Source organism: Onychomys torridus, chromosome 16 (assembly GCF_903995425.1).
Source record: "Onychomys torridus chromosome 16, mOncTor1.1, whole genome shotgun sequence".
NCBI classification, from domain to species: Eukaryota; Metazoa; Chordata; class Mammalia; order Rodentia; family Cricetidae; genus Onychomys; species Onychomys torridus.
The window spans coordinates 49,574,841-49,600,490 of NC_050458.1; the positions used below are offsets into that span (position 1 = coordinate 49,574,841).

Here is a 25,650-nt window from a genome sequence, read left to right on the forward strand (position 1 = left end):
CCTCTGACCTCTCTCTGGTTCTACAGTCAGGAGGTGTATGGGCTGCCCCCCTCAAATTTCATCTCCTTGCATGTGGCCCAAACCTGGCAGTTGCAGAGACCCAAGAGAGAGCGGCAGAAGCCTTAGTTTTAGTGACCTCACAGGCCACAACCCCCAGACCTTGGTAGTTCCAAGTGGATCTGGCTGTAGCAGAAAGATAATTCCAGAATCAGTTTGGAAGTCTTCTGTCTCTATGTAGGCAAGCTGCACTCAGGGGCAAGGAAGGGACCTGCAAAGGGCTGCTCTTGGCTTGCATGCTTGTCTAAGGCTCAAGGATCGCAGGGATTTGAGCTGAGTGGCTAAGGAGGCCCCGCAGCTCTGGCTGCAGATATAGGGCTCACTGAGTAGGTTCTGTCCAGAGCACAGAGGGCAGTTTCTTACTAACCACAGGGCTGAGGCCCTGGGGGCAGAATATGTGTTCTTGGTTGGAGGCTAAAGACAGCTTGAAGTTCTTCCTTCCTTCATTTATTTTTAAATCAGAGTTTCATGTAGCCCAGGCTAGCCTTGAGCTCTCTATGTAACCAAGGATGACTTTGAACTCCTGATACCGCCACCCACCTCAAGAGCTAGGTTTAAGCAGTGCTAGGGAATGGAGGGGGCTGAACTCAGAACTTAATTGATACCAGGCAAGCAATCCATCAACTGAGCTACACCCTTAGCCACTGATGTTTGTGTGAAAGGTCCCCATGTCTGGGGTCAGGGCTTGCTCACTGGACCCAGAAGAGAACAGGATGTGTTCAAGAGTGAGCACCTTCTAAGACAGAAGCAGGGAGGGCAAGGTAGGCAAGGGACAGACGGTGGACAGAGCTTGGGGGGCCACTTTTCTCCCCTGGACAGGGCACGGCAGAACTCTCTGCAAGGGCTCCTCTTCCCAACTAAATCCAACTTAATGAGAGATGGATTTCGGACCCACATCCTAGAGAAGGGAAATGGGGCCTGGAGAACTAGCTCAGACGTTAGGAGCACTTGCTGTTTTTCCAGAGGACCTGAGATTGGGTTCCCGCTTGCTGCCCACCAGCTGCCCCCAGGGGTTGAGAGAGCACAGGCCTGAGACGTTACAGTCCATCAGAGCAGAAAGCCTCCCAGGTGGAGGGCAAGCCACAGTGGGCTCTATGATCAGTCGGTGGCCTGGGTCCCGGTCCCTCGGGGTTTGTACACGAGTCTTTCATAGCAATCTCATAAGGGACCCAACATTAGCGCTAGGACTCCAAAGATAGCTTTTTATTTTTTACTTTTATTTTTATTTTTTTATGACAGGGTCTTACTGTGTAACCCAGGCTGGCCTGGAACTCAAAATCCTCCCTGTTTCAGCCCTCCTGACTTCTATGTTACAGGTGTGTACATTCAGTGAGAGTACACTTTGTTTCAAATGCATGCTTCTGGCTAGGAAGGATGGGCAAGAAGTCAGTGAGAAAGCTGGCAGAGGTCCCAAGGACTCCTCTGGGCCCATCCATCAAATTTTTATCATCGAAGGGGGAGGGGCTCACGAGGCTCTACACTATTTCTCCCCGGGCCCCAGTGGTGCCCCAGAGTCCCACCTCGGTCTCCAAGAAGCCGCTGTAAGCGGGGTTAGCTGTGCTCCTCCTCTTCCGCTCCTGACGCTTGCTCTGGATTTCTGGAAAGGCAGACACACCGGTCACAGGTCCCTCCCTCAGCAGGGCAGGGTGGCCTTAGGATGAGTGTCAGGTAGGGGGATCAGGGGACAGGGACATGCTCCTCAGCATAAGGCCCTGGGGCGGTTTGAATAAGATTGTACTCCATAGGCTCCTCTACTTGAATGCTTAGTCACTAGGGAGTGGAACTGTTTGAAAGGGTTAGGAGGATTAGAAGGTGTGGCCTCGGAGTAGGTGGAGGTGTGGCCTCAGAGTAGGTGGAGGTGTGGCCTCGGAGTAGGTGGAGGTGTGGCCTCAGAGTAGGTGTGACCTTGTGGGAGGAAGTGTGTCACTGGAGGTGGGTTTGAGGTTTCAAAAGCTTATGCCAGGCCCAGGTTCTCTCTCTCTCTCTCTCTCTCTCTCTCTCTCTCTCTCTCTCTCTCTCTCTCTCCTTGTGGATTAGGATGTACCTCTCAGCTACTTCTCCAGCACCACACCTACCTGCTGCCATGCTCCCTGCTGTGATAATAATGGACTGAGCCTCTGAAACTGTGAGCCAACCCCAATTAAATGCTTTCTTTTCTAAGAGTTGTCTTGGTCACAATATCTCTTCACAGCAGTGGGATTAAGACAGGCCCCTCTCTGTCTCTTGGGACCCTTGGAGGGCAGCAGCAGAGTGAGTCTCTGGCTGTGCTCAGCTAGGCACAGCTTGGTGCTGCCCATCACTGGCCTATGCATACTGGCCGTCGGCTTTCCCTCATGTCTCTCTTGCAGGTTGCAACTTGCTCTACCTCCCCATGTAGCTCCCTGGGGTGCCCATTCCTCATCTCTGTCAGCTTCCTCCTGACCCTCATCAGTGTTACTCTGTGTGCTCCCCATGAGGTACCACAGGCCTCTGTGGAAGAGACCAGGATCCAAATAAGTACTGTGGGATCCCAGATCTTAAAGAGAGGTTTTCAAAGTGAGGACAAATTGCATATTAGGGAAAGCACTATTCCCTCACTCCCCACAACCCAACAAGCTTAAGGTTTTGGTTTCCCTTATGTTGGAGATGAGGAAATAGGTCCAGAGTGGACCAAATACCAAAGAAGTAAAGAAACGTCAGCTCTCATGGGTTAGTGAATTACAGGATTGGACCATGATCTCCGTTACTTCACTGTGCGGCCTCTAGTGTGGGGACACAGGCCCCTCCACAAAAACGTGACAGTGCCACATGAGGCATGTTCAGTCATGGGATACCCCAAACCAAATGTTTCTTTGGCTTGTCTTGTGACTGTGCCCCCATTACCCGGGGCTGGGTTCCTAGGAGCCTGGATAGGGCACAACCATGACCTGGGGCACCCTGAAGGCTGCTGCATCTACCTAGGGCCCCACCAAGCCCCACCCACCAAATTCCACCCAATGTCCCCATCATTACCTTCCAGGTGTTCTGTTGTGACCAGGCCTAGAGCTACCATGAAGGCGATTTTCTGAGAAGAAAGGGGAGAGAGAGGCATTAACACAGCCAGGAACTAGTCTGTGAGCCTCAGGGCTCTACCCTGGGGGTGCCTGGTCATGCAGCCACTGTTCCACATGCTAACATTGTTCCCAGGAAATGTGGGGAACTTAGATGCCCAGAAATGGTCCAACATCAATGTAGGGGGCTCCTGGGAGTAGTGGGGCTGGATAACATATCCCTCAAATACACTTTAAAAACCAATAGCGTGGGGCTGGCAAGATGGCGGGTGCATGTGAGTAATGAGGAGGGTGATCTCAGCCTTCAGGAGGCTCTGGCCTTGAGCAGAAGAGCAGACAGACAGATGGGTGCCACTTCACGAACCATTTTGACCTCGGAGTGGCCCGTGTGCATAGTCAGCAACATGGAAGACGGAGCCCCACAAGGTGCACACTATCTTGGCCCTAGTGAAGCCAGAACCCTCTGGGCTGAGTCCCTTATATAAAACAGCACACAGCGTCTACACAAACCCTACGCATACCCTCTTGGATATTTTAAGCCACTTTTATATGTCTTGTACTGCCCAATGTGACAGAAACCACATATAAATCACTGTTTTATGTGTCGTCTAGGGAATCATGTCAGGAGAAACGCCTGTGTGCACTCAGTCTGTATGTAATCATGGCGGAGGAGACACGGGAAGTGAGGGAGACTGAGGATCTGTGAAACAGCATTCCAGCAGGACACGCCCACACTTCAATGACAGGATTCTGTGCTGGGCTTGGCATGCAGCAAATCCAAGCACTGCCTTTCAAACTTCCCAGAATCTTTCCCCCCTCCGTCTCTCTTTTAATATTTTTGACTCTGTGAACACAAGGATACAGACTGGGCTGGGAGCTCCCTAGAAGCCAGAGGGGAATGGGGCCAGTAGCATAGGTCCAATCCAGCCCTAGTGACCTTTTGGAATGTCTGGGAAATGCACGGAATTTGATGAGGGAGATGAACCAGGCTTATAGTCTCAGAAGTTAAATAATAGGGGCTTCTCACTCACACCTGTCACCTTCTTTGCAGAAAGTTTAGGACCTGTGAGTGAGGAGGTCAGAGGTGACCCCTGGCAGAGTGGCTGGCCTCTGTAGTACTGTCCTAAGAAGCGTGGCTGCAGACCTCTCCACTCTGACTCAGCTGCCCACAGTGGAGGTGGCATCCCAGCTGCAGGGCTGGGTAGCCTGGGCATGCCCTGGCTATGCTGGAAACTACTCCCAACCTGTGCACATGCAGCAGGCTCACTGGGCATACAGGCTGCTTGCGTCGAGAACACACCCCACCATCATCTTGTGCCCACACTCCTTGAAACTACCACCAAAACACCCCTCTCAAAGTGTCCAGGCTGGGTTGCCTGGGCTACACAGAGAGAGAGAGAGTTCAAGTCCATCTTTGGCAATTTAGTGAGATCCAGTTTCAATAGAGGAAGCTGAAGAAGCCTGGCTGTATGACAGCCCAGGGATTGGAGTGTCGCTGGGTCCCGAGGACCACACGAAAACCAGAGCCCATGTCCTGCAATGGCCTGGGGTCCCGCTTGGGCCAGTGAGATGCCTGGGGGCTGCTGCTCAATGTCTTGATTGGCACCCAGCCTCTTGCAGCAGGCCTGTGCTGCCCAACTCCCAAACTTTAACAAGGGCTTCTACACCAGGGCGTGTTTTGACTGTTCTGTTTAAGCCATTACGAGTATTTACGCTAATTATGCAGTTAGATATAATTATACTAATTGTAAAAACGCGCAATAATTGACTAAGATGCACTTGAGAGAACAAGGAAATGTCATCTGGAGAAACTTCCTGAATGTGGAGAACGCTGAAAACCTCAAGGCAGGAGAGACAGGTGCAGGAGAGTACTAGAGGCAGCGAGACAGCCAGGGCCTTACCCTACAGCTATGTGGAGCTCATACACTGTCACAGGCTAGACCCAATGGGACCTAAGGGCTGGGGTTTATCAAGATGTGGCTCATACAGCAGCTTCATGTTCCAGGAAACCCAGAGGTGGCATTTATTTATTTGTTTGTTTGTTTGTGTGGGTGCGTGCGTGCATGCATGCATGCATGCGTGTGTGCGTGCGTGAACATTGGGTCTCATGTAGCCCAGGCTAGACTCCAACCCAGCGGTGGCATTTATTTATTTATTTATTTGTTTATTGGTGTTTTTTGTTTTTTGTTTTTTTGTTTTTGTTTTTTGTTTTTTGTGGTTTTTTTTTGGAGATAGGGTTTCTCTGTGTAGCTTTGGAGCCTGTCCTGGAACTCGCTCTGTAGACCAGGCTGGCCTGGAACTCACAGAGATTCACCTGCCTCTGCCTCCAGAGTGCTGGGTTTAAAGGGGTGCAGCCTTTGTAGCCACGTTTGTCTTAGAAATGCCCTCAGTTGGTGCCCTTAAAGGGGGCTTCCCAGGACAAAGACCGCATCTGCCCATCCTGAGTCCCCTGCTCACAGCAAGAGCATGGTGGAGAGCAGATCCAAGGGTGAACACGGAGGCAGGACGGGCACAGAAAGCAAGTGACATCTTTGAGACCACAGGTCTTTGCAATCACTAGAAGCTCGGGAGCCTGGGAGCCTAGGGAAGACGTTGCTGGTGTGGGATCAGCTGTGGCAGGACACCTGCTGGTAGGGACTGTGCTGTCTGGACTCTTGTAGGATGACCGAGGGTTCCCTGTTCAAATTAGAGTCTGAGTGAGAAGAGCCATATGGAGAAGACCACAGCAGAGCAGGGAAGTTCTCCGTGAGGTGGGGCTGTCCTTGGAGACAAGCCTTGGTCACCTGCTGGCCCGCTCTGTGACTGCAACTCAACTGTTAGAACGGCTCCATTTATCCCTCCTCCTCCTCTAGGGAGTGGGAGGAGGGGTCATGTGCAACTTCTAGAAAATTCTTAGAGCATCTGAGCTCTACAGGTGCTATTGATCTTACTCTATACCCCACAAGCTTCTAGGATTGAATACAAACAGGAAGGAGAGGTAGGGCCACATGCTATCCAAGGTGGGGAAACCTCCCTTTCTGGGATTAGTCCTAAGAAGAACAAGGCTCCCAACCAGGGATCCCTGGAAGGTAGATAATGTCCCTGATCCAGTGGTTCAACTCGGAATCCTCCAGTAGCCCAGGCCTTACCACTCCTGTCTTCAGATAAATCACTACACAGGACACAACATGGCTGACACTCAGCTAGGCAGCAAGGCGCTAGAATCCATGCTGATCATGGCCAGAATCCATGGCCCTACCCTGCCCACACAGCCTGTAGAACAGAGGGTACAGACTCAGCTCACTGGGTGAGCCCTGCTCTGGCAGCTTCCACTGTGCTGGGCTACATCCAGTCAAGATCTTCCTAAGGAAGCCATCCCAACTCTGCAAAGAGCCTTGTCTTAAAGCCAAGAAGGGGTTGGGCCCTCCAGCAGGCCACACTAACCTCAGGATTCTCCTGGCTGGGGGGTTGATCTTCCTTGGTGGCCTGAGCTCCCTGAGGTGGCTCCTCCGTGGGTGGCCGGGGCTCTGCTGAACTCTCGGGCTGTGTCTGCACTTGAGGCTGAATGATAATGACCTGGAAGACACAGGAAGGATGAGAGGGGCAGGGGTCCAGGTAGGGAGTGGCAGGGAGCGGCTAGGAATCAGGTAGGGCCTGAGAGGTGTATCACAGAGGAACCCAGTGGCTGCCCTGTGTTCAGAGCCTTACTTCCAAATATCTTCCTACCACCCATTTCCATGAGAGCATTTTTGTGAGGTAGCCAGGTTTACAAAGCAAATCTTACCTCTCCCTGGCCTCAGAGAGAGATTACTCTGTGCTTCTCTGAGCCTCAGCCAACACACTGGCAATCCCAGACTCCAGGGGGCGCTAACTCTTTACTCTCAGCTCAAATGCAGGCATACTGAGCTGGGGAACATTCAGTAGCCTCCCCTTCCTGAGACATAAAGTTGGGACGCAGAGGGACTAGGATGATTTGGGGTTGCCTGGGGAAATGGAAAGACATCAGCTACAGACAAGAGAGTGGGCAGAGGGAATCAAGGGAAAGATTCTTAAAGGGAAAACGGGGGCGACCATGTTTCCCCAAAGGCCTCAAACAGGGCAATCTTCAGAGAGCTCTAGAGGACATGGGGAGAAGATTATAGTTTTAGTATTAAAACTAAATTCCTCACAAGAAATCAAGGAGTTCCCCCACACAAACACATCCAGGTAACTGGGGGCATAAAACAGCTCTTGACCACCTTACTCTACCAGCAGAGATGGACCATCAGTACCAGACTCTCTTGCAGCTACCCATTCAGCCACACGTTATTACTTCACTATTCCTATATTAATGAATAGCAATTCTCTCAGCCAGATTTGTTTGATCCCACACCCATTCACCTATCCCCTTATTAACACAGATTCATTCAGGTGATCACTTATTCATAGCACCACTCACTCATGCTAACATCCATTCATGCACCTCTCTTCATTCCCACAGATCTGCACCCTTGGCCATGTGCACATGCTCCATTCACACACTCATCTGCTCACACCTCCTGTCCATCCACACCAATTCGTCCTATTAGTTGTTGGTTCACACTCCCTCCACACACTCACCTGAGTCTTTCCCCTTCATTCTTTGGCCATGTTGACTATCCCACCACCCAGCCACTCCCCTGCCTAAGCGTCAGCCCCCACATGAGGCTCCACATGCGACACATCCTCTTGGGGCTTCTGGTGGACACTCACCTTTTTGTCAGCACTGATGAGGAGGGGCTGCACTTTGATGCTGTCGCTGGCCACGGGCACGGTGGTGCTGGGGGTGATGGTGGCAGCATTGCTGGGGGAGGTGGAGATGATGGCATAGGCCACCCCAGCACTGTTCAGGGGTGAGGTGATGGCGGTGGGCTCGGTGAGGGCCTGGGCCTGGCTGCTGGGTGTTGGCACATGGTTGACGGTGTTGTTGGCAGTGGGGAGGGCTGGGCTGGGGTTCTTGATGCTGACCACAGTGGCCTTTTGGAATGTTGGGGGCTGCTTGGGTGGCCGGTCCCTGCCCGGGGTGACAGGGAGGCTGTCTGGAATCAGAGTCTTTGGCCTAACCTGGGAGGAAGGGACCAGTGTGTGGTCAGACAGACAGACACAGCTTGTAATGAAGGCATGGCAGGGGGACAAGCCTCAGACAGACAGGCTGAGTCCTACATTAGAGGGGAAGGGACCCTCTAGGACTCTACTCAGAGTCTCTTGGTGGTCATGACCTTGACTCCAAGGCTCAAGCTACTCCATCCACCATCTCCCTTGCTTGGCTGTACACTGAACTTCTGATCTCCACCCACCCATCCACCCCCAGGCTCAGATGAAGCTGCTCCAGGCTACACTCCCTCCTGGCTCAAATGAGAGCAGACTGTGAGGGACAGAGGAGATGGGAGCCAATGAGGGAGCCCAACTGGAGTGCATCCTCATCACATCAAGTCCTACAATGTTCTCCACATGGAGACCCAGGACCAGACCCAGGGAACAGCCTCAGCCTGCTGCTTTCCTTCCTCAGGGTCTGCTTCTACCCCTACAAGCTTCCTAGGCCAGGAGGATGAGCCCAGGTGTGTGCTAGGCACCTCTCAGCCAGCCAACCCAGGGCAGGGGCAGAGGATTTGGGGAGGGGATGGTAAGGGTTGAATGAAAGACAAGAAACCCAGGAGCTGCAGGCAAGAAGAAGAGGCTGAGCGGGCAGCGCAGAGGGAATGGGGGGGGGGTGAACACATGGGACCAGGTGCCTGTCAGTTGCCTGTCTGTGTGTGCTTCTGTGAGGTGGGAGCAGTGTGGAATGCTGGGAGGTAGAGAACTAAGGGAGGGCTTCCTGGGGAGCAAAAGCCCCAGAGGAAACAGCACGGACTGACCTGACGGACCTTGGCAGAGCCCCTCAAGCCCCTCCCTTGCTGAAAAACCTTGTGGAGCAGTCCACTGCCAACAGACAAGGACAACACCGTGGCCTGATATCTGAAGCCAGGATCTCCATCTCTACCTGCTCTCAGCTCCCCGTCAGGGGAAAGCTCTGGTCTTCCCAGGACTTCTGCCTTGGTTTCTCACTCTGCACCTTCCTCCTTTGGTCTACAATATCCACACCCCCAGGAGACTTTTGTGGACCTCGGCATGGGACAGGCCATCTCAGAGCTCCCACTGGCCTTTCATACCCCTTGAGAGATTCTTGACACTTCGACCCCCTAGGGGCAAGGCCCTTTGGACTTTGGAAAAGGTAAAACTTGGCAGGGGGTGCGGGTGTTGCTTTACCTCATGGACAAAGGCTCAGGACAGCTACTTCCTTTTATCCTTGAGCCAAGGGGCATCCGTTCAGCCCCATAGCTTCAAGACAGACAGCCTCTGTCTTCATCTCCGCAGCCAGTGGTCCCTATGCAGTTATGGCACACATAGCAGGCACTCACCAAAGCTGAGCCATTGGTAGTAAAAGCACTGGCAATAATTCCCAGGGTCTAGGTATCTGCTATATACTGGGTGCAGGTATAAGTTCTCCCTGTGACCGCCAAGGCCAACAGACACAGTAGAGAGCCATCTAGCCCTCTGAGGGAGAAGCCTTCCATCTAAGAGGGTGAAGGGGCTGGGTAACTTGTCCAGGGCATGGAGTCCATCGAGGGATCTAGGCTGGTACCCAGGGCCTACACCCTGCACCACTTACCAGAAAAGGTGTTACTGTAGAGCTCCTCAGACCCTCTGACAGACTCATCATCAAATGTACACTATGTGTGACCCAGCTTTGAGAACCAGTATGCCTGGCAGTAGCCACTCTGGTTGATGCTGGCCAAACTTAACTCCTTTACAAAAGTTTCTGGTCATGGCCCACTCCAGGATTTCACAATTTCTCACTGTTTGAAAAGCCAGATTCCTCACTGTGAAAACTCTGAAGCAAAGGCTTCCCCACAGGAACGGACAGAGGGGATGGAGAAGAGGGGACACAGTCTAAAGGAAGGACCCAGAGGCAGTGCTGAGGGGCTGGGGACAGATGCAGGACGGACAGACGTTTACCTGAGGTAGCACTGTTGCTCCTTGCCCGGCCAACCTCTGCAGGGAGCTGACCTGAGGACCCGTGACAGGCACTGCAGTGGCGGTTCCCAAAGCCTGAAAGACAGAGAATGTCGCGGTCAGAGCCTGGCAGCCTGGGACCATGGGCTCAGAAACGGCAGATGCTACTCTTGTTCGCCACATGATAGTGGGGTTTTTTTGTTTCGCTTAAGTGGTATATCATCATTTAAGAACAATTGGAAACTAGACAAGGAAAAAGGAAAACGTTGCCCAGAAAACAGTCAACCTTACTGTTGGCTTCCCTTTTAAAGTGAAGTTCCTATACGGTGAGACAAAATGTACATTCGTGTATCTACGTGTGCATGAGTACCAGATGTATCTCTGACTGGCCTTGCATTTGCCATATGAGGATGACTTTGAACTTTGAATCTTCCTGCCTCCACCTCCCAAGTGCTGGAACTGCCAGGCATAGTGGTGCTCACCGTTAATCCCAGCACTGGGGAGGCGGAAGCAGGAGGATGTCTGTGAGTTCAAGGCCAGCATGGTCTATGGCGCTCCAGGTCAGTCAGAGACCCTGTCTAAAACACCCCAGTGCACTATTGCCATGCAGACCCCGTCATCTCTGGGTGCTTCTTTGGCTGTCTGTCCTTAAGCACCAATGCCTATGGTCCTAAGCCTTCATTTCTGCTTCAGGTTCAGCCCTCTTTCCTGACTTGTGACAGAGCCAGCTCCTGTCTGTCACCTTAGTGATTTACACTCAGTGAAGGGGAAGGGATGGGAAGCCAGGAGAATTAGGAATGGCCCAGGTCCGCCAGAGACCCAGAGCTTCCAGAGGGGCATTGACGGCGACAGCTTTGCTCGCACTCTGCTTGATCCTAAGTTACCAAAAGACACAGCCAGTTGTGCATGGGGGAGAGGGAGTGGTTGTCCTGCAGGCCGAGGGAGGTCTGTGTAACAGAACCCCCTGGATGCTTCGACCAAGATCCTGGCCAACTCCACCCAACCCCACAGCTGTGTGAACACTGCCTGGATTGGGGTGCCAGGCTGTCCTTCAGAGGGTACTAAACACAAGGTGCCTTTAAGTTCAGTGTCCCATGAGTCAGGCTCTTGTGGGGATAGGTTCTGTACTGTACTGTAGGACCCATTGCCTGGAGCACCAGAGACCTGACAGTTCTCAGACTGTGCCCAATCTCTAGGATGCTGGAAAGAGTCAGTAGCAAACGTTCGGCTGAGCAAGGAAGGTACCAGTATCTTGTTGCTTCTGGGCATGACGGGAGTCCTCTCAGAACGTTCCTGTCACCTCTCACAGATGGTCCATCCCCTGCCAATGCCGCACGGACTCTGGGTGCACTCTCCTCGGCATGGGAACTTACACAGGCGTCCATCCTTCCCCAGCCTCATAAAGCGCTCATTAACAAGTGGGAAGGCATTTTGTCTGCGAGGCCTGACCTCTCTGCGTTGCTTCCTGCTTCAATTTATCGACGCAAAAACAGAAGCAGTCGTTTCGAGGCTGGCTCACTTACAGCCGCATTTCTGTCAAGATAAATGAGCTGCTGATGACGACATTTATAGCGCTGAGCATTTTAATAGGGGGAAAAGGGGCCATAAAAGTCAAAGATAACTTTCCTGTATTAGTTCAGTCTTACAGGCAGTCTCTGGGAGAGGGTGGAGAAACCAGCACGTGGCCAGGAGGCAGGTTAGGGCAGGCCCTGGCATCATCAGGGGCAGAAGCTGGCATGGCTTTGGAGAACCTTGTCTTCGGTGAATGTTTCCTAGTGTCAAGGAGACTTGACTCATGAGCATTGGCAGGGATGAAGGAGAGAGCACAGATCTGCTGGAACACCAGTTACATGGGCCACTCAGTGTTTCTTGCTGGTGTCCCCTGTGGCCACAGAAGGATGCTTGGACCACAAAGACTAAAGGGAATGGCCCTGTGGGGTGGGCACTACACAGCCACGGGATTAGGGGACAATAGGAAGTGTGTGAGAGAGAGAGGAACATCACCCCAGGCCTGAGTAGGACAGAAGGCAACCTGGGGTCAGCCCACCCTGGGGACCTCCTTTGTAAAGGACTATGTGTGAAAGGTTTGGTCCTAGGGTGCTATTGTCCTGGGGAAGTGCTGTGAACCTGTAGAGGGCGGGGCTCAGCAGGAGGCCCGTAGGTCTTTGGGGACATAACCTGATGGGGCTATGGGACCCTTTCTTTCCCTCCTCCATTTGCGCTTCCGCTTTGCTCTATCATGTACCCAACATGCTCCCAAGAGGCCCAAAGCCATCTTGGACCTGAATGTCCAGAACCATGGGCTAGATAAACCCATTCTCTTACACACTATCTTGGGTACCTCAGGACAGTGACACAAAGCTGAGGAACAGACCCTTCTGGTTGGAAAGCCAAAGCTGTCTTTAGCAGGTGGCTCCTCATCACTAAGGAGTAGGGTCTACTCATCTGCCCCAGCACAAATAAAACATATTAAGGCCCCATTGCAGCCAATGGGTGGGTCAGAGGGCTTCCGGCATGAAGCTCTTGAGTACCTCCTAGGCACGTCCTCCTCAATCCAGGCTGGGCATAGAGTGGAAGCCAGTCTGCTCGGCTGGAAGTCAGTGGGGAACCCTCTGGGGGAAATGGCTCCCACCTCACCTCTGTCCCACTGTGGTGGCTGATACGGCCGGCTTGGCTCTCATCTCCGAGACCATCAGTATTGGATCCTCTTGTCTCTCTCCACACACTCCTGCACCTTCCTACTTCTGATGGCTTCTGTGCAGCCCCTTTCCAAGCCCCAAGCCAATGCAAATCTTAACGGCAATACAGAGAACTCTCTACTTGATTCTGGTGAGGGAGAGGGTCCCTGAGAGGGTGGAAATTGACTAAATGTGCTGTGTGTAGGAGCCCTCCCCCAGACTCCCAAAGGTCTTCCCTTTACTTTCTCCAGACTCCCAAAGGTCTTCTCTTTACTTTCCCCACCAAACTCCAACTAGGTAGTGGCTAGCCTGGCCTCAGGTGGCACACAGGACATCAGAAGCCACACCGGCAAGGCCACTATGCAAGAAGCTTTCTGATGATTGTAGCCAGGAGGGGTCACCATAGCAACATCCACCACAGCATCCAGACAGGACTGGAAATGCTGGGGCTGGAGATGTCTGCTGCGTGAGTGGCCTTGAGCTGCCTTCCAGGGACATGTGGCATGATTCCTGCTCATGACTTCAGAACACTGAGTTCCATGATTCCCTGAGGCCCCAAGAGCAATGATGTCCCTGTTCTACTAGTCACCAGAGAAACACACACTACCATTGAATTCCCATCCCTAAGTCACAACCTAGTCGGGAGGCCCAAGGGTCAGCGCCACAGACTACAGCTTAGAGGCCATAGGACCCAAGTTCCTTGAAAAATTTTATATGCTAAGGATCTCAGAGCACAGGAGAATCAGTTCTAACACAGAGGCTTGGTTAACTTACAAAAAAGGATTCTCCCCTCTACAGTTCTAGAACAGAGGTTCTCAACCTTCCTTTTGACCCTTTAATACAGTTCCTCATGTTGTGGTGACCCCCAACCATAAAATTATTTTCGTTGCTACTTCCTAACTGGAATTTTGCTATAGTTATGAATCATAATGTAAATATCTGTGTAATATAATGTAACTGTAATGTAAATATCTGGATGCTGGTCTCTGTCTAGGCCAGATCCCTAAAGGCTTCCTGAGGAGGTGGTACAAGGTGGGTTGTGGTGGAGATGGAGACAAGTAGCCCCTTCAGCATCCATACTGAGGGTGGGGAGGGAGGGGAGGTGGGGCCAGTGTAAGGGTTTGAATAAGAATGTCTCTTACAGGCTCTGCCATTTGAATACTTGGCCCCAGTTGGTGGTACTGTTTGGAAATTAGGCAGTGTGGCCTCGGTTGGAAGAGGGATGTCACTGGAGGCAGGTTTTGAGAGATTTCTTTTCTTTTCTTTCTTTCTTTCTTTTTTGTTTTTGTTTTTCGAAACAGGGTTTCTCTGTGTAGTTTTGGTGCCTGTCCTAGATCTTGCTCTGTAGCCCAGGCTGGCCTCGAACTCACAGAGATCCTCCTGCCTCTGCCTCCCGAGTGCTGGGATTAAAGGTGTGCGCCACCACCACCCAGCGAGAGCTTTTTTTTTTTAAATTAATTAATTTATTTTTTATGCCATGAGCTCTCTCTCTCTCTGTTTCCTGCTTGATGGTCAAGATGTGAGCCCACTGCTTCCTCCTACGCCACTGTGCCTTCTTCACTCCGCCATCAAGGGAATCCAGCAATAAACCTAAAGAAACGCTTCCTTCTATAAGTCGCCTTGGGCCTGGTGATTTATCACAGCAACAGAAAAGAACCTAATACAGCTAATTAGGCAGTACCCATAGCTTGGCTGGCATCTGAAGCAGAGGCTGGGATGTGTGCCAAGGCACCTGGGGTGAGGTCAGGTCATATGACTGGCCCTTCAGAGCTCAGATTCATACATGTGCAGTGGGCCCATGGGACATTGCCACGCCAGGCACACAGTCTGCCCCTTGGGCCATCTGAACCCCCTGGGTTGTGTCACATGGCTTTGACCACTGTGCTCCAAATGAGGACACGGGTGCCACAGGCAGAGACTGCTGCTTGTCCCTTAGGGCTGGGCCTAGCATATCAATGGTGTCACCTGGTCAGACATTTGCCTGGATCCCAGCTCTCCTGCAGGAAGGTCTTGGGACTGGATCCCGAACACTTGATGTTCCAGCATGTTCCCTATAACCTCAGTCAATTCGTTGAGGGGGAGGTGCCCGGCCCAGGACACTGGGGTCTGGGCCCCAGGATGTCAGGGACAGAATCTCCAAATCTCTGTTTTTCCAGCTGGTTCCTTGCTGTTTAGGATGATGCCTGCTTCTGGGGCTGGGGTTCCAGCGTCCCATGCCCCAGGTGAGGCACATTCCTCCTTCTGACTGGGTCAGGGAAGAGGGGGAGGTGAGCGGAGCATGGCTGCTTTCTTACCTCCGCTCCGTGTGGCCCAGCCTCAGCAGCCACAGCCGCAGAGCGCAGCAGTTTAATTGCATCTGGGTTGTGATTTTCTTGCATTCTTACACAACTGCTGTGATGTGCGGTTCAGCTAACAAGTGAGCCCCAACATCAGGAGCTGCTAATAAATATTAATATACCATAAGCACCGCTTTGACTGCCATGGGAACCAGCTTGTTATTCACAGATGAAACTCGACGGTTGCCTTTATCACTGTGGGCAGGAAAGAGCTTGTCCCGAACGATGCTGCTGGAGCAAGTTTCTGGGCCTGGCTCCTGCACTCCAACTTACTGTCCACACCCCTATTTCCTAGACACAGAACCTCCACTAGCTTCAGCTGGGTGGGTACCACCCGGACTCTTCACAAATACTGAGGGAAATCAGCTAGTTGTCCCGCCTCCTCCAGCCCACAACTCACAGTCACGTAGGACACAGGGACAGTTAGAACCAGTGCTAGGTACACCAATCTGCATGTGAATTTCCATCCATTGACAGCACAGTCACGCTACAGCCTTGTCCCCAAGTTGAAGGAGCAAGCACCCCCTTCCTGTTACCACCAGGACCAGAGAGGAGGGCGGGAGGCATCTGCATGCTTGGCAACCGGCCATTCCAACATCTCTGCTGTCCTGGGTCCTGATCCCCCACAGGACAAATGTATGCCATACAGCAGGGCCACCATGTAGTCACAAATATGAGAGAGGGAGGGGGGGAGGGAGGAAAGGGTGCAGATGTGAGGGGTTCGCCCACACTGGCAGGTAGGCCATGAAGCTGACTCCCCAGGTGAAGTCAGCAAACCTGGGCCTGTACTCCCCTGGTGTATACACTGTGCAGCAACACCTGCATCTAAGAAGGCTGGGACAAACACCACTGTCCCTAGGTGAGGAGAAAACATCACCAAGAATGTTCAAAAGCTCCCAGCAGCCAGAGGAATTAGCCAAACACGGCCATGTTCCCCAGAGAATCGGAAGCACACATTCCATCCTGCCCACTGCTCCATGGGAACACATGTAGTTTGGTGACATGCAACCAGGATGGCTGGGGATGGGTGAGGAAGGCAGGGGGTAGGGGGCACTCCTACATCTGCTGCCCCTCAGAGCACTGAGCAGAGGAGGACCATGGCATGACCGTGTTTGCTCATCACATGCAGATTGTGGGGAGGCCTTTTTCAGTGTCTTCTGCACTGGACAACTGAACACAAGCAAAGGGAGGCAGGGAGCAGGAGGGCTTCCTGGAGAAGGCAGTGTCTGGGCTGGACCTTTAAATACGGACCAGAATATTCCAAGTGGGCAGTAGATGAAGTATATAAGAATCAGAAGCTGGGTGGTGGTGGTGGCACCCGCCTTTAATCCCAGCACTCGGGAGGCAGAGCCAGGCAGATCTCTGTGAGTTCGAGGCCAGCCTGAGCTACCAAGTGAGTTCCAAAACTACACAGAGAAAGCCTGTCTCGAAAAACCAAAAAAAGAAAGAAAGAAAGAAAGAAAGAAAGAAAGAAAGAAAGAAAGAAAGAAAGAAAGAAAGAAAGAAAAAAGAATCAGTAGGGAGAATAGAGAGGCCGTGGACAGGGTCACATGGGAACCTGTGGAAGGAGGAACAGGAGTTCTGGGTGCCACAAGCCGTGAAGGAAGGTGGTGGAGGAGGAGAGGCATATGCAGAGACTCCATCAGTGGTGGCCGTGAACGTCATGCCACTGAATTTGGTCACTCTGGAAGTGACCGAGCTAGAGCAGGGTCTTGGCCAATGTAGCTAGCGGGGCAGGTGTATCACTGCTAGACCAGAGACCCTGTGCACATAAGGGTTCTCATCCCTTCCAACACATTAGACACCAGCTAGGTGCCTCCCTGACTTGCTGAAAGAGCACAACGAGGCAGGCAGAGGAGGGCAGCCTGTGGGGATGGCACACTATGTATGGCCCATGGGCCCATCTGGACCTCTGCATTCTTCTCTCCTGCTGGGGCTAGCTTTCCCATGAGGTCTTTCCCTGCCCAGCAGCCTGCTCTCTCCCAGAATGCTAAGGATAAACCCCAGCACAGGGCAGGTGTGAAGTACCAGCTGCCTCCAGGACTCTCGGGGACTGTTAGACTGTTAAACTACACCTTCAAAGCAAGAGTTTTCTTTGAAATCCAGGTCCTTCATATCTGGGGAAAGAGGTCACTGGCTATATAGCTATGGGAAGCAAGGTGTCTGAGGACAGTGACACCTGGCCACCACGGCTGAGCTGCCCATGCAGGTGGCCTGTGGGGCTGGTGACCCTGACTGAGACTTGGTCAGTGCGGGCAAGGCGCCCCAGGCCACTCAGACAATTGCAGGGGCCTTTCAGGGAGCAGCTGCCAATCAGTATGAGAAACATCAGTGACTATACTCCGTTGACATCAGAAACACCCTTTTTGCAGCACTGGGGTAGTGGAGTAGCTTAATTAACTTGAAAGGATGTAATTTTATGCTATTTAGTACAAATGCACACTCTAAATGGCACCACAGCCTAAAGATCAGGGGCTGAGATCGTGGGGGTGGGGCACGGCCACAGGATCCTGGCCAACATAGGGGTGGGAAGCATTCTGGAAACTTCTGCATATAAATGGAAGCCTCTGAAGCCACACAGCTCTGCCTCAGAAGGTAACCAAGACCAGCTGAAAGGGTTTTGCCTCCATCAGCTCCCCTGAGAAATGAAAACCATCTTGGGAAGAGAATTGGGTTTAGGGGGCTTGGGAGCAGGAGAGAAGAATGTAGAGGTCCAGATGAGCCCATGGGCCATAGTGTGCCATCCCCACAGGCTGCCCACCTGCTGTGGGACCTACCTCAGCCTTCCTGATGGAATGCCCAGGCTGAAGGGACATCGCTAAGAGAAGCTGTCCAGTCTCACAAAAGCTTGGGGCTTGGGCAGGAATGACCCAGAGGAAAGGGCGGGGCCTGGAACCTCTATGGAGGGATCTTGAGGCTAGTTTCCCACTGTTCCCAAACAAAGAGCAACATGTGATATTGATGAGGAGGACTGAGTGATGGCCCTGGAGCCTTGGGAAAGAAGAAGTGATGTGGATGGTGGGGGCAGCTCCTTCCTGTGTTCCTGAGGCCAGCGTTACACATGTCCCCCAGCATCCATGCCTGGTCCTCTGGGGTGTTTGCATCAGCTCCTCAACAGAGGTCCTAGGCATAGCCAAGTGTGTGTCCTTACAACATGTTGCAGAATGAGGACGTGTGCCAGACCGCACACACAATAAGCAATCTTTAAGAAGATCCAGTGTCCACCTGCAACCCTCACTAGCCTCTTCACCTCCACGCCTCCTGAACCTAATTTGCATAAGGCCCTAGTAGCATGGGAAGCCCAAAGAGAGCCAGTTATGTGAACCTATGTCTTCAGAGGATCCGGGAGTAATGAGAAGCAGGGCCTACCTTTAAGGGGCTTGTGGTACCTCCATGGTCACAGGTCCTTGGTTGGGTGGTGACTACATGGATGGAGACATCCATGAAAGCGTACTGGGCTGCATGCCCAGCCTTGTGCCTCTCAATGTATGTGACCTGTATTGCCTCACTTTTAAAACACTGGCCCTATCTTTGGATAGGGGGTAAGGTTCACCTTGTGGCATTCCATGCTCCAGTGCTTGAGAGACTCACCCCTCTGCTCTGGCTGAGCCTGAACATTCCAGAAGGCTGGGATGCTCTAGGCCAGTGGTTCTCAACCTTCCTAATGCTGCGATAAAGTTCTTCATGTCGTGGTGATGCCCAACTATAAAGTTACTTTCGTTGCTACTTCATAACAGTAATTTTGCTATTGTTATGTATCGTGATGTAAATAATCTGTGTTTTCCGACGATCTTAGGTGACCTCTGTGAAAGGGCCATTTGACCCCCCTATGGAGGGGTCGCGACCCACTGTTTGAGAACTTCTGCTTTAAGCTAATCCTTGGTTTCCACCGGGAATGTCCTTACAGGAGTCAACTCATTCCACTGTGTTCAGAGCCATGGAGCCTCAGGCAGCATGCTCCAAAGGTGACCTTTCACTGCCTGTCCACAGGAGGGCTTTCAGGGGCACATTAACTGTGAAGCTGAGGTCCGTCCCTAGGGGCACCAGCAAGACATACCACGGGCTGGCACAGTGCCTGTTTGTTTGCAGCCTGGAACATGAGGGAATTCCTGATAAAGGTAGCAGGAAGGTAGTATAGGGTGTCCAGGAGGCCCACACTTCCTCTTGATGGTCCCAGTGGCCCTGTGTGGCAGGTGACCTACGGCAGAGATGACCCCGCCCTCCATCTGTGGCTAGTTCCCTCTAAGTGCTGGCTCTTCCCTGACCATGGGCTACCTGCCCCTTTGGTATGGAGTGCTGGGCAGCCAGTTGGGCCCTCAGGGAAGCAGTGAGGCTAGAGAACTGTGGGCACAGCTGGCACCCAGTGAGCCCAGTGCAGGGATGAGGATCTGGTCCATACTCTGGAAGGACACGTTACAGTCACAATCAGTTAAGCTATCTGGGAGGGCTCCTGAGAGACCTTCACAGACAACAGAGAGACTCGAAGCCCAGCAGGATGGCACATGCCTACAATCCCAGTTATTTGGGAGGCTGAGGTTTGAGTGTGAAGGAATTCAAGTAGAATTCAAGGCCAGCCCAGCTTATAAATGAGATTCTGATTCAAAAAAAAAATGGGGAGAGGGGGTTGGAAAGGTGGGGTTGGAGGAGAGAAGGAGGTGGGGGTTGCTTGTATCATCTGGAGATAAATGTAGACCACAAAGGAACCTCCCAGGCAGAGGGATAGTCCAGAGGTTCTGGGTGTTGGGGTCAGGAAGACTGACGTTTTTGAGAGTAGCTAAATCACAGGACACTCATGGTCATATCACCAGGGTACAGGCACAGCAGGACAGGAGGCCCTCAGAGTCAGGGCTAGATGGCCAAGGCCCCTCTGCCTAACCTTCAGCCTCCTCAGTATCTCATCTACAAAGCCACCAGGGTCCCCACACCTCCCAGCTCCACTCACTTCCACTCAGACCACAGGATGTCAGAGCATTTCAGGCTCAGTGCCTCAGTAGGCCTCCCTGGGAATGGGGGTAGTCCCTGCCTTCAGTGAGGTCTGCCAGGGGCATGGGAGGGGTGTGTGGTTGGCAGCAGCACCTGCTCAGCTCAAGAGGTAATTTGTTTACACTCACACTGGCACTACATATAAATAAACACTCCTTCTTCGGGAGGGGAACATTATCATGGAGATGGTCCAGTCACCTGTCCCGGCATGCCACCCCAGGCCCGTCAATAGTCATAGGCATGGGGCTCAGAGGCCACCTACAGCTGTGATAGCTTGCACCAATCACTCAGACTCCCCAGGCAACACCATGTCCTCAGGGTATCTGCCTGCAGTGTCTGACACACACCTAGTACCAGAAGGTCCCAAAAACCTGAGCTATCACCCAAGTGAGGCTGTAGGACACCCTGGCTCAGGCAGCCTTTGATGAAACCATTTAACCCCCAAAGAACTCTGTTTCCACATTTATAAAACGGGGTGGGGTGGGGGCCTCGGGGCAGCGTTGCTGGCTTTATAAGGGGAGTTTATGAGATGGGATGGGACAGGTGTCAGGTGAGGACAAAGTGGCCCTGCTCAGCTCTATCCTTTTGGGACAGGAAGCCCAGGCCTCATGCACGCCCAACGCTGGACTGAGCAGTCAGGTATGCGTGGTGACGCTGCACCTCCAGCTGGCATGGTTGCCCTCAGGGGACACAGCACCCATTGTCTCTATGCAGCCTTGTGAGGAGGTTGGCATGTCTAATTAGAAATGTCTTGGAAATGAACTTCAGGTCCTGAGTTATCTGGACTGAAAAGAGACCTTGTCCCAGTACCGGCAGCAGGAGACACTTCGGGAGAGTCCAGGACAGGACTATCTTCTCTATCGAAGTAGGACTTTCTCTGAGGGAGAGGTTGCTGACCCCTCATGCTGCCCCTGGGGACTCCTGCCAGCCTCCCGCCTACAGGGCCTGGAGGGGACAGCACTGGGAAGCTGCAGCAGCTTGTCCTGTTTGGATGGCATTTTTCTGCAGAGGCCTGGCTAGGGATGCTCTGTCATTTCCCCATCTATGACCCTTACGAGGCTCTGATTGTCTCCTCCCAATGTGACACCCCACCTGGATGTCCTCACCTCCCAGCACCTGGCACCTGCTAGCACTTGGTCTGTGCACCAGGTATAAGACACACGCCATTTCAAAGGCAGTGAGGGAAAAAGCAAAAATCTCATTACTATTTTAAAACATTAATTATATGTTGGAAATGATAGTATTTGGGACATGCTGGTTACACAGAGTATATTATTACAGTCAGTCGTCCCGGTTCCTTTTGCCTCTCTTGGGCTGATGAGGTAGCACACAAGGGGTTTTCTGAGGTGATGGGAATATTCCCCATCTCATCTCCACGGGGGTGTGAGTTACCTGCACATCTGCAACTGTCAAAACTCATCAGACAGTACAATTAAGATCTGTGAATTTCAATGTATGTAAATTATATATCAAAGAAGAAATCACACATTTAAAAGGCAAGCGCTAGTTACAGCTCCCCTTTAGAAAAGCAGAGCCCCGGGAGCAACTGGAGGAGCACCTATGGGGTGAGCTCTACCCTATGGGGCCAACCCCAATACTGTCTCCTTCAGAAGGCTCTAACATTCGAATGGACCAGACAGCCCTGACCATGTCTATCAGGGACTGGGAGAGGACCCAGGATGAAGACATGGAGCAGAAATAGGATGAGGATTTCTTGATAGCATAGGGTAAGTGTTGGGGTCCACAGAGGTGATGCAGGTGGACACACCCCAACTTCACTGATCACCAATGCAGCCTGAAGGATGGGGTTTTCTGATTTGCACCAGAAACCGTAGAGAAGGGGAGCCCGGTCCAGAACAGGAAACACAAGAGACTTTAAAAACCCACTCTGGCTCCCAGTCTGGCATACCAGGCAGCTGTAGAGGGGACAGTGAACAGCATAGTGCCAAGCACAGCACAGATCTGTCCCGTCCCCTGCCAGGAACACCACAGAAGTCCCAGCAGGAAACCTAAGATAACTCAGGCAGGGCGGGTCAGGGATATTCCTGAGGAAAAATATGTGATGGGCCAGGGGCCAGTGGGTGCTCTGGGAGCTACGTTCTCTACAAGAAGAGCCCCTTAATCTAAGATGTAGTAGGAAGAAAGGATAAGGAATCAGGGACAGACACCCCAGGTCCCCACAACCAAGAGCTGCATGACCAGAGTCTTTATCAGTCACCAAGCAAGGCTGTTGTAGGACTCAGGTAAGGTGAAAGGCCTTCACGCACTTAGCCAAGGCCAGCGTCCTCTCCCTTCCCCTCTGCGAGCAGTATACACTTTGGACATAGGTGATGGAACATCTGTGGATACTGCTGCGCCAGGAAGGGATTTAGCAGGAACTCCACAGGCTCCAAAGAGATAGTGAAGTCAAGAGATGAAGACAAAGTTACCAAGATACAGATAAGGTCCTGTCTTCCAAAGTGCTCACAACCCAGCGTCAGGAGGCTGGGGACCCAGGTGAGCCCTTGACACTCTGAGCCTCAATCTCTCCACCAGCAAAGTCAGCAGTAGGTAGATGCAGAAGTGATCCTTAAATCATCAGCAACCTCTGCCAGGTATGGGCACTGCCATCACTAGGTAATGACCCCACGTATGCCTCCTCTGGGCCAGACTGTAGTTGGCCCATTAGGACTGGCGTGACCCTTCAGCCGCCTGAATCACTCTGATCTTCCAGACACAAACTGTGGTCCCTCCCACGACCACCACTCACATCTCTCATCTGCTTCCCGCCCTCTATGAGCTGCATCATCACACCTTGCCAGTAGTGTGCCCTTTCAGCAATAAGCCAGGATACAGAATGTGTGCTCAAGAATGGGCCCGGTACAACAAACGGTGTTCCAAGCTCAGATTCGAAGCCTTGAGTTATTGGCGACAACTTGAAGGATAGGCCATAACCCTGGGGCCTGAGAAAGGCAGACCACTGGGGTTAGAACATCTTGAGCCCTGTGTATGCTCTGGACCACTGGACATGGTGGCCTAGGTACTCTGCAAAGAGCAGAAGGTAGACCATGCCAAAATCTTTGACCCTGATACCTGGAACACACAGCCGAGGAGAGAAGGGCCACAGGACCCCTACCACACTGGCCTACCTCATGTTGTACTCAACATAGAACTGTTGCTCACCCTGTAACCCTCTAAAGAGGCTCAGGACACACTCAGGGCACCACATGGAGCTGGGTACCTGCAGTGTGATACCACCTGGCCTCTGAGCTGAGGCAAAGTGCCAGCAGACAGTTGGAGAGGCACACAGGAAGCAGGGCTGGCTAGGCCATACTACAAACCACAACTAGTCATAGGGGAAGATGTGGGAGGTGCATAGGCTGGCCAGGGGGTCAGGGAAGTGGTGCACACACATGGGGGGAGGGGCATACAAGGCTACACTAAGCAGGACTTTGCTCATTATGCAGCGGCTGGACAAATGATACAGGACTTGACAATTACCCCAAAAATAGAGTTGAGGTTGAAAAAGAAAAAGAAAAAAGAATATAGATATGAGGTAGATATGAATCTACTGTGAGAAAAAAGATAAAGAATAATAGGATAAATGGGTAGATCACTTAATCTACTGTAAAAAGAAAAAGGGGAAGATATAAAAATGACAAAAGGTGGACTACTGAATCTATTATGAAAAGAAAAAAGATAGGATAAGTAATGAAAAATTTTTGTCTGAGTTTATCAAATGTTACTGGACTGGACATTGTTAATATATGTAATAGAGTTTTTCATCTGGAGCTGTCAAATGTTAATGGACTAGACATTGTTAATGTAATTTTTGACTGTATATATTGTATATACTTATTGGATAGTTTTTCTTGTATTAGTATAACCTTTTTAATTTTAGACAAAAAGGGGGAAATGTGGTGGAATTGTGTTCCCCAAAATATTGTGTACCCTAATAAATTTATCTGGGGTCAGAGAACAGACAGCCACTAGATACAGAGCCAAAACTGGTGGCTAGAAAATGGGTCAGAGCAAGCCATAGGAGAAGCTGGGCGGTGGTGGTGCACGCCTTTAATCCCAGCACTTGGGAGGCAGAGCTAGGTGGATCTCTGTGTATTCAAGGATATGGCCAGCATGGAGACACTCGCCTTTAATCCCAGAAAGTGAGCCTTTAATCCCAGGGAGTGACAGCAGAAAGAAAAAGATATATAAGGCGAGAAGACCAGAAACTAGCAGCATTTGGCTGGTTAAGCAATTTGACTGGTTAAGCATTCAGGCTTTGGAGCAGCACAGTTCAGCTGAGATTCATTTGGATGAGGACTCAGAAGCATCCTGTCTGAGGAAACAAGACCAGCTGAGGAACTGGTGAGGTGAGGTAAATGTGGCTTGTTCTCCTTCTCTGATCTTCCAGCATTCACCCCAATACCTGGCTCGGATTTGACTTTATTAATAAGACTCTTTAAGATTCATGCTACATCCAATCCCTATGGCCAGATGATGTTTTGACTGCCTGGCCTCTTCTGAGTCTGAGGGATCCCATCTTGGGGTCCCTGCTTCTTGCTTGTATCCTAGGGCACTGAGACCCCCCCTCTCCATCGACTCAGATCCTTTACACTAAGAGTGGGCATCAGCTACTCACTCTAGTCCCCGTCCTATAGATGGGGGAGCTGAGGTCAAGCCAAGGCAGGAGCAGCCACAGATGTTCACATTCATGCCCTGCAGGAGGAAAGCCACACACCCAGCTGTTATCTAGGACAACACCAAGAGTTCTTTTTCTTCTCCAGCACACAGCAGGCACTGACCTGGACTGGCAAGCTGTTCTTCAGGGACAGGTTCCTGAGAGGGAGAACCAAGGGATTAGAAAATAAAGATAGGAGAGCTGGGGTCAGGAGGTCTTGCACAAGCTGTGTCTTAGGCCAAACGAGTTTATTAAGAAGTACAGCATCTTACTTACAGTTGGCAAGGGGAAAATTCGACAGAGTCAGCAGAATGTTATCCAATGGTCCAAAGTCAGCAGGAAGCTAATCAAGCAATGTCGTACTAAGGGAACACAGTATCTCAAGTGTGTCACAGACAGAGCACACAGCAGCCTTGGGACTGATAACCACAGCCCTTTAGGGGACAAGAGTTGGGGTCCCAGGATCTGAAGTTGCAGCTTTCCCAAGACCCTAGGAAGGTTCCTGGCCTTGCCAAGCACATTCCTGGGTTTAGACTAAGAACAACATTCCCTCACCATACATCGGGGCCCCAGGAAAAGCCCTCAATCAGCCCGACTCCCTCTTTGATTTGTTAAGGCTAGATGAATTACTCACATCTGAGTGTCCAAGAGATTCTGAAAGCTGAACTAACATTCTCATAATGTCATGCTACAAATAAATTATTTTTAATTTTATCCCGTTTTTATTTAGACTCCTTATAGCTTAATGGAGTAACACAGACATGTCTAAAGCCAGCAGGACACTGAAATGTTAACCGAGGTTGTATAGTTTGTACTACTGCATCTCCTAAGTGCAATATCACAGCCTTAAAGCATTTAACTTTGTCTCTAGTTTTTTGTTGGTTTGTTGGTTTGTTTTTAATCTATACATTCTTGTGTTG

At 51.5% G+C, this 25,650-nt stretch overlaps 1 protein-coding gene across 2 annotated transcripts in view; it reads right to left on the reverse strand.

The window, feature by feature from the left end:
• The window catches only part of Phf21b (PHD finger protein 21B), a 70,073-nt gene that overhangs the window by 9,838 nt on the left and 34,585 nt on the right, over positions 1–25,650 (reverse strand). For both annotated transcript variants that reach the window (XM_036208982.1, XM_036208983.1), the window contains exons 3-7: positions 10,080–10,172; positions 7,797–8,147; positions 6,510–6,641; positions 3,049–3,100; positions 1,578–1,654 (exon numbers count right to left, since the gene is read on the reverse strand). In XM_036208982.1, coding sequence (XP_036064875.1) covers positions 1,578–1,654; positions 3,049–3,100; positions 6,510–6,641; positions 7,797–8,147; positions 10,080–10,172 — 705 coding nt within the window. The remainder of the gene's footprint in view (positions 1–1,577; positions 1,655–3,048; positions 3,101–6,509; positions 6,642–7,796; positions 8,148–10,079; positions 10,173–25,650) is intronic.